This window comes from Coloeus monedula (assembly GCF_965178545.1).
Source record: "Coloeus monedula genome assembly, chromosome: 15".
In the NCBI taxonomy this organism is placed as follows: domain Eukaryota; kingdom Metazoa; phylum Chordata; class Aves; order Passeriformes; family Corvidae; genus Coloeus; species Coloeus monedula.
In genome coordinates this window covers 14,385,968-14,401,698 of record NC_138795.1, presented here as the reverse complement: position 1 = coordinate 14,401,698, position 15,731 = coordinate 14,385,968, and the positions used below count along the sequence as shown (strand labels likewise).

Sequence of the window (15,731 nt, the reverse complement as noted above, 5' to 3'; positions counted from 1 at the left end):
GAAGAAAAACTTTGTGTTTGCATCCTTCAGTTATGAAATAGCAACAGTTTAAACCCAATCTAATTTTACTGCCTCTTTAATTGCACCTTCTGGTGCCTCATGCCCGAGAAGTGATTTATGTTTAAGCTGATAGGTTCAAACACTGCTTCAACAAATTAATGACTGAGAATTACCCGTGCACTGAACCACAGCCGGGCGTTTGCTGACACTCACAAACCTGCGCCCGCAAGACACTGCCTGCACAGGAGCAGCAGCTGAGCTCTGCCAGAGAGCACCCAGCCAGGAGATGACACAGGGGAGCTGAAAAATGTGAGGTGAAATAGAAAAAAAAAAAAACCTCCAACTTCTGATAGCTGGAGTTTATCAAGAAGCAAATTATGAAATCAGATTGTTTATTTATTTTTAGCCCATATCCCTCAATATGAAATTCAACTTAAATTACCTTATGTCTCAGAGAGTAATAATTGCCACATACAAGAGACAGCGGAAAAGGAGACACACAGTTACTATGGAGTAAAGAGAAAAAGCTGACAGAGATTAGGTTCAAAAGTTTAAGTCTTGCTGGGAGTTCAGAAAGTTACATACTGTACGCTTTTCTATCAGAAATAACACAAGAATGGAACTCATTGCATATGTATCTGAAAAACAAAACTGAAATTTTTGAAACACATTGCCCTCCAACTAAAATAAGTTTCTCTGTCACTATTAAGTGAAACCACTTCAAGAACAGTGCCTGTGTTTCTCTGCTCTAAGCGTGTGAGACAAGAAGGGTTTCTCTCAGCACAGGCTCACACAGCACAGCTGAACATCAGGTTCAGGTTAGAAAAAAGCACGAACAAAAGAAGAATTAAAGCAGGTATTTCTATATTGAGAACAATAAAGGAAAAGGAATTTCTAAATGCTAATTTGATTGTCATGTAAAACAATGGTCACAAGCATAAACCTGGACAGAGAACCAAATTTAGAACTTCATTTAACAAAAAGCTGAACAAGGAATTCAACTACGTGCACATATTCAGCATAGAAAATGATGTTTTTCCATATTAATTTGATGAGGAAAACAGAACTAGAAAGATTCTGTAACAGCAGCAGCTGTTTTTACATAACATTTCTTGATTCATATGAAGCAGCTCAAGTGCTCAGATTTTTAGTGATTTCAAATTTTGTCTACACGGATCTCCGTAAGTATTTAGCGTAACTGTGTACCCACGCCTAAGAGATATTTCTGTCATTTCCCCTTACTTCACATTTAACATCAAGACAATTTGGTTTCTTCTATCACCACAGATTTAGAAGGACAGATCTGAAATAGCACAGTAGAGGAAGGCAAATACCATTTAAATTTTTTGTAATTGTTAACATCTGCCATGCTTTTCACATTATAAATGCTTCATTACCTAAGCAGCAGTATTGTATTAACCACTCTGAGAACTACATGTGCCTGACATGACGTTGCTTCCCCACACTACAGACTTGGCCTCTCTGAGTCACCTGAAATGGAATGCCAATAATGCATATCACACAAGTGACTTAGAAAATGAAGAAATCGATACAAAACACATCAGTCCTATCTATCTTCCTTATCTAAATCTATCCTTATCTATCCAAGTCCTAAATCTGTCCATGTTTATCTCAATTCCACCTCTGCAGAATTTGCATCTTAGAGCCTTTATTGCATGAAGCAGCACTGCACAATCATGGTACTAATGGCCTTGATTTCCTGGTTTAGTCTTCATTTCTTCCTGTATTCAAGAGACTGTTGGTACAGTCTAAATTTAAGCTGTGAAAATGCTGATATCTGCCTGTAAGACATGGAGCTCACATGTTTTTTACAAAATTTAAATCAGACAATGTTCAAAAACCAACCTAGAGCAAAGCTAGTTCTGAGTCAGACCAAAAAGTGAAGGATTCAATCCTTACTGCCATGAGTACAAGACAACAAGAAGTTTGACTGCAAGTGCACAGCTGTTATTTTGATGAGGCTTTCTATGAGAACGAGGACTGACGGTGACTAAAAGAAGAGATGCCTTTTATTACTCTGTATATGTCAACTCTAAACTCTAAAGCAGGCACTTGATAAATTCTCAGCACGGCTGCTGCATAAGAAGCTGTCAGGGAAGGTGCACAAGCTGTTTTTACTACTGAAAGAACCAATAGATGTTCACCTAAATGGTGATTTCATCACAGGATACACAAAGTCAAATTCAGAATCCAAACTCAGGGGCAACATCTCCAACTAATCCTAAGAATGACCAACTATCCTTTGAGTGGAAAGAGAAGGGAGGGCAGTAGTAGAGTTTTCCCCTAAAAATGAATATTCTACAGTGCTCGAAGACTGAAGATTTTCCAGGCTGGATAGGTAAGAGATGACAATTTCTGGTTTGTAATGAGAAACAAAGCACCTGATTTTTTTTTTTTTTCATTGCAGATCATTTACTTTTCCAAAATGCACTCAATTTCCCCCTTCCACATTCTATTTAATCACATAAAAATCATGCTTTATTTTAGAAAAGGATTATGTCAGTAATTTTCAGTAAGTCCTTTCAGGGTGCTCCTGGCATTAACACCACATTCAATATTTTCATTAATTGGGACCAGGTAGTTCAGGCCATGTGGGATTTGAGGCACAGTATTTCCCTACCCTAGATTTTAACTGAGAAAGCAAAGCTTTCATTCTAAATAAAAAAGGAACTAAGTACAATCAAGTACGGGCAGATTCTGAGCATACGCACTACAGCAAAGCCTGTCTGTGAAGCACATTCACAATGCTGAACCATCTACATCTAACCAGTTCTACAGGATCAAATGCTAACTCCTAACAATGCTGTTTAAGGACATTAACTTTGAAGAAGCATGAAAACCTTTTATCAGCTGTGTCTGTAAGTCTTAATAACAGGAGAAATACTTTAAAGTTGATTGCAAATACTGAACTCTCACTTATGCCAGTATGGAAATGGATATAAAGATGTGGCCTCTGTGAGTCAGCTTTTCACCTCTGCTTATTATCCCAAACAGATTTCAATCTTCAGATACAATCATCCACTACATTTCTATCAAAATACTTGGCCTTCCACTGACAACTTCTGAGTGCAGTTATGCATTGTTAAAGTAAAACTCTTTAATAAGCAGAAGGGTTTGCAAGTAACAGCTTAAAATCATGTACGGTCATAATTTCCTCATTGCTTCCCCATATTAAAAATGCACTGTAATATAACATGTAATCTGTTAGAGACTATAAAAGTTTTGCCACAGATGCAAATCCAGTTGGAGTAAAGCACCTTCATTTCCAGTTCATTATATAAACAAAAGGGTTTTTATAAAAGCAAGCTATGGACACTAATCAAAAAAGCTCTGCTCTGACTCACCACACTTTTACCCCTACCAGTGGATTTAAGTACACCTGAACCATGGAAATATGGCATGAGCATAAAAAATATGTATATAATTTATTTTTTAAATCAGTCCTTTTTGTCTCCCTCCTTATTCAAGTTTCACAGCATACATATGGGTATGAATAAGCAAGGGATTTTTCACCCTCACTTCATGCACAGCAGCTTGAAAAATGTTTCCGATTAACATAAATGATAATTCACGTACATAAGGCTGTCTTTCAAAGAGGTTTGATAATTCGTAAATGAAATGTTTACACAGATGAGGTCAAGCCAAAAGGTTTATAATATAAGTATTTAACTTATGTAAATCTGTTTATCACTGTGAAGGAACATGGGATAACTTCAAATATTCACTATTGAATGTACTTGGTACACATTTAGAGCAACTTGCAAGAATTCTCATTCCAATTTTTAATTACTATGCAGTCTGTAAAGACAAAAAATCAAGAGTCAGATTGCTCTCTTTTTCTTTTATCAGAACAATTAACATTAATGACACGTTACTTCACAGGCACTGCTACACATTCATTATTAAAATAATAAATTGAATGAAGTTTGAGCAAAAGTATTAAAATAACTACAGGTAGAGATCTTTACCCTTACATATATTTCTATCAATATTTCCTTAGCCAGTGTTCATCAGGAGCTGATAAAAGGTTTAACAAAACAAAAAACCAAACAAACAATAAAGAGACAGCAATTCCTTTCCAAAATATTTGTAGCATGTTGGGGCTGTTTCCAGACATAATTTTGCTCTTGGACTGTACACAGCTTTACTTACATAACTTAGTTTTTGTGGTTTTGTGAAACCGTAAAATGAGGACAAGGATTTCATACCCTTAAACAGACCTTGGTGGCAGGAAGGGAAGACAATGAATTTGTTTTTGCTTGGAATTTTTAGACAGAGTCAGAATTAATGCTGCTTGCACTCCATCCTGGTTTTTCACCTACCAGAGAACAAAGTTCCTAGGGTTTCCATGGCTTTAATTTCTATCTCAATCTTAAATATTAAATATTAAAATTAAATATCCACCCATCCATATGGAGATGCAGACATTTAGTTTTTTGGATTTACTAAAATCTACTCATACTGGTAACAGCATAGGGACGTATGATTTGGCACGGTAAACACAGGTTTAGCAGCCTAATTGCTTGGATTTTTTGTAGATCATTATGCTAATGACTCTGCAGTAAAGTGCTAAATTGGAATTCCCTTCACAAAGACTGACTGAGAAGGGAAAGCTGGGACATCCTGGGGTGATGGAAAGAGACTGCTCTTCAGGGACACAGGAAAGGGATTTTCAAACCCACAGGACTACCGAGCTCTGCCACGGGGAAGAAAGCACAGCCTGACACAAAACATCAGGAATTACAACTTTGTCTGCATAAGCCAGGGACTCCAGACAATGACACTTTGCCCTACAATGGTGTTTGGGAGGAAGATGGATTCATGGAGCTTTACAGGATAAAGACATACTCTATACCAGTAAACAACTCTGTATGTCTGTACAATTTTGTATTGTCAGTACTCAAATGGACCTTGAGATAAACTCATTATTTTGTTCTCCAGGCCCCACTGTACATTATGGTCCCTTAAATATATTCTCCTATGTAAACAAATCTGACCCTGATCCCTCAGGACACCCAAACCTGCTCTGACTCCACATCCCCAGACTCACGGATGTGCTACAAAACCAGGCTTGCTTGGAGGACTACAAATGTCATAGTGGCAAGGTTTTTGATTTGGTAAAATAAAGGCTAAATGAGAAGTTTTCCACAATAAACATGTGTTCTGAAAGAACAAATATAATATGATATTTTTGATTCAACAATAAACCAGGTCAAAATAAAAAAAACAAAAGCCATCAACACAGTTAGTTTGTTAGTTCCTTACGGCACTAATATTTTCTTCAGTTTCCTGACAAAGTTTTGTTACTGTTTTCTCTAATCCTATGTCCACACTAAATCACTGAAAATGCACCTCCACCACACAGCAGATGTGTCATTAACTATTTCTGAAAAAAGGTGAAATAAAATCACCCAGCATGAGAAGACTATGGGATAAGCCAACACTAGCAGATGGTGTTTATTTTGTCACTGCTTGTGTTAAAAATTGTCACCTATTTCATCAGTATCTTTAAGGTAGAAGCTTCATGCAAAAAGTGGAAAAGCTATTTATTCTAAGCTGCCACAGGACTCCTTAAAATAAAATGTCTTCTGTTCATGGCTTCCAGTTTTTAGGACACAGTGCATTACACAGGAGATCGATGTGTATAAATCTGAGGTGATCAAGTATTTTGCCAGTAGCTCAGCTTTTCATCACACAACCTCTTTTGTTTCTTAAGCAGATTTCCAATCCTTTATTTCCACTACTGGTGCTGTTCAGACAAATTCTGTAACATTGCTCCTAGAAAAGGCAGCTGGTACAGCTGTCAGCTTCTTTTCTTCTAGGACCCACTATGCAAGAGACTTTTACTTCTCCCTCAGAATTTCCTATATTCTCTCTATTTTATTTTATCACACACTTTTGGCTGTGTGGTTTCCATTCTCTGGCTGACAGTTTCTTAACAAAACAGTTGCATGAAGAGTAATTGCACAACCTGGACTTGGCTGCCTAAAGAAATCACTGCTAAAATCCCCTGATAAACCCAGGTCTTGCTCATGTATTTTTGAAAGAATGTGCACTAGAATTTGAACCTAAAAATCCCCTGTTAGTGCACTGCAACATGGTTTGATTGACTCAATCCTTTCTCCCTCCCTGTCAAGTCTTCTACTGCACTCCATTTCAGGTTGGCTTGCACTCACTATACCAGGAGCTGATCCTTTTGCCTTTACCATTTAATGAGGCCTCTCAGTGTTCTATTCAAATCATACCCTAAGCAGTTCACTTGTAGATTTCTTTATAAATATATATATATATATATATATAACTCAACATCATACTTCTGGAATGCTTAAAAAGCATTCATTATTTTGGTAAATCACTGAACTATTGTTGCATTATTTTACAGTTCTGAAAAGAAACCAAGGGTGGTCTTGTTATTTTGTTTGTTGGATTTTGGTTTTAATTCTAAGTTCTTACGATGACATAGATTTAAGATTTTTTTTTTTTTTTTGTGTGGGGGGGGGTGGGTGGTTGAGTGGGCTGTTTGTTGTAGTTTTTTACATCAACTAAGAATTCTTCTTCCAGAGAGTATTCAGAAATGGAGAGATTTAGGACTACTCTAAATACTAGAGAGTGGAGATATTTTTCCTGTAAGACACTTTTATTCTCTTTCCTTCCAGAGTCTGACCATGGATCTGACAACAATCCTTCTGCCTGTATTTATGAACCACTGACCGTTCTGACATCCATGTTCAGCCCTTCGCCTCCTTTTTTTCTGGCTGCACCAGTGGCATCTCTGTCCTTAGCAAAGAAAAGGCAGAGCAGATCAAGAAACCTATCATTTTATTAGAGCACAGCAAAGCAATCCGTGCTGTAGATGAGCACACGTGAGAACTGGGTACCTTTGAAATGCAAAGTCTAAGGGCTCTACTTATGGTGATACAAAGAGTCCTCTTCTGTTGACACAAGGTGCACACTGAAAACCTTGCAACACTATTTAGACGTGTTCTCAGCCAGCTGAGGCTTTAAACCAAGGTTAGTGCCATCTGTCTAGTTTTGGCAGCATCCAGATTGATGTAAAAAATCCTATGGCACTGTTTAAAAGGAACAGAGAAAGCTTGCTTTTGGTCAATTCCCTCCAATTATTAACATAAAAGATGTGGCTGATACCAAGGCCAGACAGCACATCTGGGTCAATAAGCTCACTACACCTTTCTTACCACATTTAGAGCATTCAACAAACTATTTCACAACTCAGATTTAGCATGCCCAAGAAATTAAGACTCATAAAAGTCATAAAAAGTACTAAGTTTTTTGATTGCTTGTCTCAGTTCAATTATTTTCTTAGATGCATGTTAAATCAAGGATTAATGCTACCAAGTATTTTTGAGTTGAGATGTAGCTATTAATACATTCTCACATTCTTCCTAATTTCTAGAGCCCTGAACAATCACAGTACCAAAAACTGAAAGCAATATATCAATCAAATTTGTTTGAATTGGGAAGACTATCAGTTTGCAAGTGAAAAAGAAGTAAACCAAAGAGAAAAAATATTTGATGAAAAGCCTCAAAGCTTCAAATGAGGAAAGACATTGTTCAGTTGGATGCAATTTGCTAGGCAAAACCTTTCTGTGATCCTGGAAAATGCATTCAAGTATTATTCTTTGAGATTTAGTACAGCCTAGAGCATAACCCACTCATTTCACCTGTGCCAAAATCCTCCTGCAGCACCAATAATCATGAATGCTTCAGAAATGCAGAGATATGTACAGGATCATTTCCGTTCTTTATTAATTCCATCTTTATTACCAACCACACACACCACCTTGGGCAGTTTTTAACATTATGCATCAGCATTATGGAAATTTAATTACTCTACCAAAAGCTCTGGCTCCCACTCTTCTAAGCAGTGTGGAAACACAACAAACAGTCCTTATCTCCAGTGTGAAAACACATGAACACTCGTGGGCTGCTTAACTAGGAAATGGTCACAGATGCTCAGTACCTTCCAGCGTTTGATTTAAGAAACTGTTCCAGTATTTGTTCAAACACTGTTTGAGAATCAAAGAATAATGCCATTTACTAGTTTTTACAAACAATCAAGCAATTATGGAAGGAAGTACATCAGAAAATGGGGTTGATGAGAAAACCTTGGTTTAGGTCTCATTTAAATATTAAGCAAGCAGAGTATTATTGCTGGTGAGGGCCCTAACCTTGAAAAGCACTTACTTAAGTGCTTAAAAAAAAAGCCCAAACAGACAGGTGTCTTTTGTGTATGTACTAGGTCAGAGGTGCAATGGAAGAAAAGAATGAAATAACAAAATGCATCTTTCATCTCATCAGGCAATCAAATACAAGGTAAAATTTGCCAAGTTGAAGATAAAAGACTTTATAAAAAACAGCCCTTACTAATTGCATAAGGGCACGTGCTGATACTCTAGTTGGTGTAAGTGTACATATTCAACGAATGAAAATAAATTTTGATTTCAAGAAATATCAAGAGGAAGCTGTCACTGAATCATTATCTTTGTATTAAAACTCCTTGAGATGTCTTTTGATTTATATTACTACAGCCTGGCAATTTTTTCTTTTGCTAAAAAAGTACATTGCAGGCTTTTTTCCCAAAAATCCTCTTCCTCCCAAAGGAGTTTTCCTCTCAGGGAAGCAGAAGTGTGTATGTGTGTGAGAAGCAGTGGTACTTCAAAAACCCCTGTCTAGCAATGACACAATTCCCTACAAAACCACAAAACCCAACAAAACTCCCCGATTGCTCTGCACAGCCCCTAAGATAAAAAACTTCAGTGGCACATCAAGTGTGACTGCCTGAATCTCAAAATCTTAGATTAAAAAAAATTTGAAATCAAGACTGAAGATGAACAGAGTCATCACTAAATCTTTCACTCTAAAGCCTGATTTAAGAATCCCTGAAGAAACGTGTGTTCCATGCAAACCTTTACCAGTGGAAGACAACATTTGCAATTGCTTTTGTGAAAATACAGGTACAGGTACCATTTTGTTTTAAATTTATGCCTGTGTGTACCCAGGTCTGCCATCTCTTCCATGTCTTAGCTCTCCTCCTCTAATGGAACGAGCCCCACTCCATGAAGCAAGATCAGCTCAGGGAAAACAGCTCCTTCACCACCCAACCAAGTCTCCCAGTGAAAAAACCACCCCTAAATTAGTTCAATCCAACCAGGAAGGTAATACTCAACAATGAGATAGAAATAAGTAGTAGAGATCAGGTTTATTCATCAGAATATAAATACCCAGGAAGAAAAAAACAACCAACCAACCAACAACCCACAACACATAATAAACAGAACACACACAGAACAAGATAAAGCATTGCACAACACACAAGGTCTAAACTAGGTTCTAAGTTTACAAGGAATACAGTTTAAGCAAAATAAAAACCTTACGTATGAGAGAGTTCTTTGTCTCAGCCAGCTGCTGCCAGCTTGTCTGTCTGTCTTTCAATTTCTCAGAAAGGTGTGTGTGAAAATCTAAATGAAATAAAACAAATAACATTTTAGAGATGGCTCTTCTCCTTCTTTTCCTTCATTCCATTCACCTTTGGTGCAATACAGCCAACAGAATGTTTCACCTCCTCCCACCCAAAGCATTCCTCAACAGTAAGTAAAATACATTACTCATTATTATCTAGAGATTAGGAATTCTTTTATCTTGTTATCAATGACATAAAAGGCATATTGAGTAGCAGTAGTTTGGTGCAATCTTGCTTTGCAGGAAGTCCATATTCCCACTGCCAGCATCATTAACCATAAAAAGGCCTGAGTGCATGAAATCTCTCTAAAATCTCTCTTCGGGTAGAACTTAATCCAAAGGCCAGCAGAATTTCCACACAGGCTGTACAAGAGGTGCTTAAGTTCATACTAACTTATTTTCAGTATGCTATCCATTCCTCCTATAGCCAAATATCAGTACATCCTTGTAAAAGATATTTTTTGTTATCTAAAACCAGACTCCTAAGATACATTTGGAAAATGGACACTCTCAGCTGTAATAAATCACTTCTTACATGTTTATTGCAGCAGCACTATGACTTTTACATTGACTCTTAACATACTCAGGCTCATTCTGCGGCATCTTAACTGGACAGGAACCAATGAAACTCCACTGTTGCAAGGAGAATTCTTTTTTCTTTTTTGTCTCATAAAAACTTCAGCTTTAGGAAAACAGATTTTAATAAATACATACAAAAAAACCCCTTTAGTTTTGAATCATCTCTCTTAAATAATCCTGGATTTTGAAAACATGACATAAGCAGGGAGTCCTCTTACATTTGAAAAGCTCAAAATCAATTGAAAATTATTATTGAATTTCATAATAACATCAGGAGAATTTTCAGATGTAGTAAACAGGAAACATAAAACCTGTTTTTATTTATTTACATGATTTGCCTTGCAAAAACCAGCAAGACAAGAGGCCCAATAATTAATGTATGGTCACTCTGATTCTTGTTTTTCTCTAAGTTTTCACTGGAAGATAATTTTACTTGGTGCATCTCAGGTTCAAATCCTTCATAATATTTATAAGATAATAATTGATTCTTTCACCCAACACTCAAATAAAATCAACAGTGAAAATGTGTTTTGTAAACACAGCAATTTATTATGTGCAAAGAAAAAAGGCAACACACTGACACAAATAAAAAAAGAGCTGACCAAGACAATAGAAAATAAACCACTTTGCATGCTAGACAACAAATTAGCTATTTGTTAGGAGCAAAATACCTTAATTCAAGTGGAATAATGTGAAAGAATGACAGCAACTGAGTCTTACATCTCTGGCTTTGGGGAGAAAGGAATTTCAAAGGACAAGTTACAAACAATAAAAACTAGGTAGAATTTACTAAACTGGCTCAATGTCTCCTTGCCACACAGGAAGTTAAATTTTGATAAAGTGCAACTAGAAGACATTTTTTGGGTACTGTGGCTCACATTTAATTAGTTCAGTTTTATTTTGATGATACAGACTTTTGATTTAAAAACAAAGAACAAAAAAAGTTTTTCAGGAACGCTTCACTTACCAAGATCATTCAAAGAACAACATACAAGTGAAGTAAAGAAATGTGAAGGGCAGAGCACAGTGAATATCAATGTAAAAATGCTGGTAAATAATAAAAATAAAATATTGCAAATGTCTTGTTTTATTATTACCAGCAATTTCCCCCCCCCAAAAAATACTAAAGTTGATATTATTTTCGTATTTTAAAAATGGGAGAAATTAAATATACATAAACACATGCATTGCAGACATATATCAAAGAGGAAGTAATGGAATTGTTTCAGTAAGCTTTTTTTTCCTTTTCTTTTTCTATGTGAAAATGGAACCAAACTCTTAAATACAGTGCAATTGTTCTGCAGTACTTACAGCTAAATTAAACCATTTTAGTAGTTTGCAATTATACTATTTCTGTTATATCCCATCCTATACTATGCAAAGTTTTGAAATCTTTACTGTCTCTATTTCTGTTTTAATACAAGCTTTAGCTTTCATTTCTCTTTTATGAGGAAAAACAGAATTAATCCATCAACAGTTCATCTATTGACATTTTATCACATTACCCTTTAAGCTTGTGTATGTTACTGAATCTGCTATTTTCTCTTTCACCTCTCTATGGCCACCTTGGGATATTTGATCCTTATAAGACGAGGACAACAAAGTGCTCACCCAAGGAAGCTGAACCATCCCTCTTTTTGTGGGAAGCACCTAAAACTAATGGCTAAAGCTCAAGTTTCCAAGTCCTGTTTCTCCAAGAATTTAAAAAAAAAAAAAAAAAAAAAAAAAAAAAAAAAAAAGGGTTTGTCACCAGTGCCCAAAGGAAAGAATATTTAAATGTTAAGACACTTTAAAAATAGTGTCATCTGAAGGGAAGTCTCTGTGGGTATTACCTTCCTTTGACACTCACAGGGAGTTAAACCTAATTGCATTTAGGGTTATCTCTAGCAGCGACACTTGGAATCAACTATCCTCAGGAGGACTATTGTTCTAACTAATCTACTTATTAGGCTTTTATTCAGATTTAGTACAGCCTTTTATAAAAAAAATCTCGAAGGGATAGTAATGGATTTTGCAATTATCAGACACGAAAGAGCAGAGTATGACCTACGGTCTTTGGCCTTACCAAAAATTAGGAAAAAGAAATCTTTTGTAAGTAAATCTTTAGATCTTTAAGTTAATTTTAATCCCTATCAGACACTGCAGTTATATCTGGAAAGGTAAAACCTGTGTGAATTTCCTGTGCTCCTCCTATATACTGCCCTAAAATACTACCCCTCCCACAGGGAGAAAGAAACCTCCTTTCTGTCCTTGCCTTGCAAAGATGAGCAAGTAGCAGTTTTTGACTTGCTGTCTCAAGCTCCACTTTAAGCTAAAAACCACTGTTGATACAGGTGATTTTAGATACCAGTATAAATCCTAGCAACACCTTTTGAGAGCTGAGAAAACAGGCACTGCAATTCCTGACCTGCTCTCCCGTGAGGAATACAGAGTTTGGACTAGCTCCTTGCCTGCATATTTTAAGTATTTCTCTAATTTCCCTCCCACCCCAACAGTCTCCCAGGAAACCTGCCACTCTGAGGAGATCCATTCCCCCCCACAATCGGGAAGCACCTCTGGACACCAGCAGCCAGGGGCTCCACTCCTCAGGATCCCACTGCAGAGCATGCCTGGGCCCCACAGGACATGTCTTTGTCCTGGGAAGGAGGCTGACCACCAAATATCCTGTTCTTAGTTCCAGTTCCTCTTTTGAGCTGTCCTAGCTACTACTCTCAACCATCAGCCATCCAGGAACAAGCATCACTCCTCTCTCTTCTCTCTTCCCTCATTCCCAGTTGCTTCCTTCCTTTGAAATTCTCCCCTTCATAGTTTAAATAGATGCTTCCTGCTATGCACTATAAATTCCCAATCTTATTAGTTCACAGGTATTCTGGCATTTTGCTGTTTAGCATTTTCCAACAGGCATCACTAAAATCTTGGCAACCAATCACCTAAGATGTGCTCCACCCTTTCAGACAATAGCACATTGCTTATGGTTGGGTTGTTTAGGGGTTTTTGTACATATGAAAACTTCCTTACATTTTATAAGAGTTGCTTCCTCCACCCATAATTCTTATGCCTCTCAGTCAACATTGATCTAGAATATAATTGTGGAACATTAAACATGACCAGAGCTTAAACAACCTCCTAAGCTCTGTTCTCATTTTTCCTCTTCTATTTATCAAAGTGGCATAACCCAATTTTTACTAGTAATATACAATAAAAAGATGGCTTATTTTCATAAATTAGCACTTCAGAAACCTTGAAAAAAACCCCTTACAAATAAATAGCCTGAATTTCTCAAGCTGCTTTCCCTCCCTCCCTATATTTACACAAAAACATCCAGTAATAAACACTTGCTCCTTTCCTGCCACACCTATGTGGCTCAGACTGGTCCCAAATATCTCTGATTTCCTCCCTACTGACTACTTTCTGTGAGCACAAGTTTCTCCTCTGTTGATATCTCAGCATATTTTCACTGCTATTTGCTCATGATTATTGCTGATCATTATGATTTTTGAGGAAAAGGACAAAACCTGTAGCAACTGATGGAACACTTTCTCAGTACCAGGCAGGTCAATGCTCTACTTTGCCCTCAAAACCAGTTTTTTTTTCCCCATCACATTCTACCCTAATACTTCAGACCATGCCTGGTGGGCAGATGTAACAAGTGCAGTACTCAACCTCTACGTGCACCATCTCCAGTTCGAAAAATAACTCAGTAATACAAAAGTCATGCACAAAGGTATGAGAATAAGAACTGTTCTGCAACAAAAAGGCCACAGAGTTTTTCTTTTCCTGTATTGTCTTGACAGAATTACTCTCTGCTGTATTACTCTATTATGTTCTATTGCACATTTTACATCCAATGTTTTGTTTGATCTTTTGTAAAAGTTGTGTTCAGTTTTCTCTCCCCTGAAGCACATTCAACAAGTCAATTAGACTTAAAAAGCTTTACCTTCGTATTGTACTGGCAGCTCTCAAGCACAATTATTCTCCAATGCAAAACACCCACAAGACATTTAAGAGTATACTTCCACAAAATAAAATGTTAACACACCACCAAACATTCACAAAGAATTGACAAACACTACAAAGGAAAATGCTCTAATGCAGTTCAAGTACATCTGAAAGCGTATTTTAGCTCAGTGAACTCCACAGCAAATACACCATTTTCCCTCTCCTCAGCCTAAAGGTAAGGTTACAAAATGGGAGTCAGAAGAATTTTTGACTTGCACTGTAATTTAAAACCTCCTAAATGATACCAGTATGACCAGCAACAGATCTACCATACCAGGAGCTGGGTTTTCCAAGGGAAGTATCCATGCCTTTTCTAGAGAATAAAACAAGTATTTAGCTACATTAAACACAACAACACAGAATTTAAAATGAAAAATACTTACATTTGTTTTCATTTCCTATGGAGTACTAAAAGCATTGGGATGTCTTTCTACCATAAGAATCACAGGGACATGCATAATTCAGATCAGCACTTAAGAGTACAGAGATGTGTCTATTTCTTTGTGTACAAGTCTGTTATAACTATGAAGTCAAAGTTAACCGAACCTAAATTTCAAGTAGATGTATTTAAGTCAAATGAAATGATTTCTTTTAGTCTTATCTCCCAAAAGAATTAAATACAGCCCTATTAAGTCCAAATGATTATGTCTACACAGGAGTGTCAATCAATTTCACAATATCACATTAAGATCATGCCACTACATCTGGTAATTTTGATAAATATTCTCAAATTCCCCTGAACAGCCAAGCCCTAACATCTAAAATATTCATAACTGCCTCTTAATTCAACATGGTCATTGACTTACACAAGAAGTAAAACTCTAACTGAAACTTCCCAACATTTTTTCCTTCTGGTTTTACTTTGCCTTTTGAAGTAAAGGTCAATTCAACAACTATTACTTCGCGCTGTTAGGAATGGTTTAGTAGCCCCATACAGACCAATGACTCAGCTACAAGTCATGATTTAATAATTATGGAGATATAAGTCACAATTCTCATGGGAATAATTTATTAAAAATTAATAAAATCTTTGAACACCAACTGAATGTTCTCTGTGGTTGCTTTCTCTTTCTTTAATACCTTTTCCATGCAAGCTTCTCACAAATAACACTTTACCCTCAGGTCAATCTCTGTGCCAATGACTGCATTTTTAGATCAAAAACTTAACACCTGGAAAGACCAGTAACTCTTTTACAAAATGATTTTTTCAAGTCAGTTAAAAACAAAATTAAATGTCTGAACCTGGTATCCTTACATAAATATGGTGACATGATTCACATGAATGGAATTTTACAATAGAAGCTGCCAGGTAAAAGTTTAAAATGTAGAGGAGACCACATGCACTGTACCCAAACCAGTCAACACTTCAATTAAGGCACCCACTGCTTTTTCTCCTCACTTGTGCCAGCACACAAAACTGTATAAATAAAAGCTTTATGGAAAAGGGTAAAACCACTTTAAATCCTAGAAGTAATTCCATAAAAATAATTTTTCTCCTTATTGTGGGATATGTATTTTTCAGCTTGAAAGCATAAAGAAAGGATAAGTCAACCAATAAGTTATCTGACCATACTAATTTCCTACTTCTTTTGTAAAATTAGGGAAAAATTAGTTAGCTGCTCTTGACTCTTTCCAACAACCTGAATATTCCA

The 15,731-nt window shown here is 36.6% G+C and overlaps 1 protein-coding gene across 6 annotated transcripts in view; it reads right to left on the bottom strand.

Annotated features, from left to right (window-relative positions):
* TENM2 (teneurin transmembrane protein 2) overlaps nt 1-15,731 on the bottom strand; it is a gene marked incomplete at both ends in the record, with an annotated part of 482,831 nt that overhangs the window by 277,282 nt on the left and 189,818 nt on the right. For 2 of the 6 annotated variants that reach the window (XM_082291373.1, XM_082291374.1), the window contains one exon: nt 9,417-9,500. The exons of the other annotated variants lie outside the window; for them this stretch is intronic. In XM_082291373.1, coding sequence (XP_082147499.1) covers nt 9,417-9,500 — 84 coding nt within the window. The remainder of the gene's footprint in view (nt 1-9,416; nt 9,501-15,731) is intronic. 6 annotated transcript variants of the gene reach the window in all.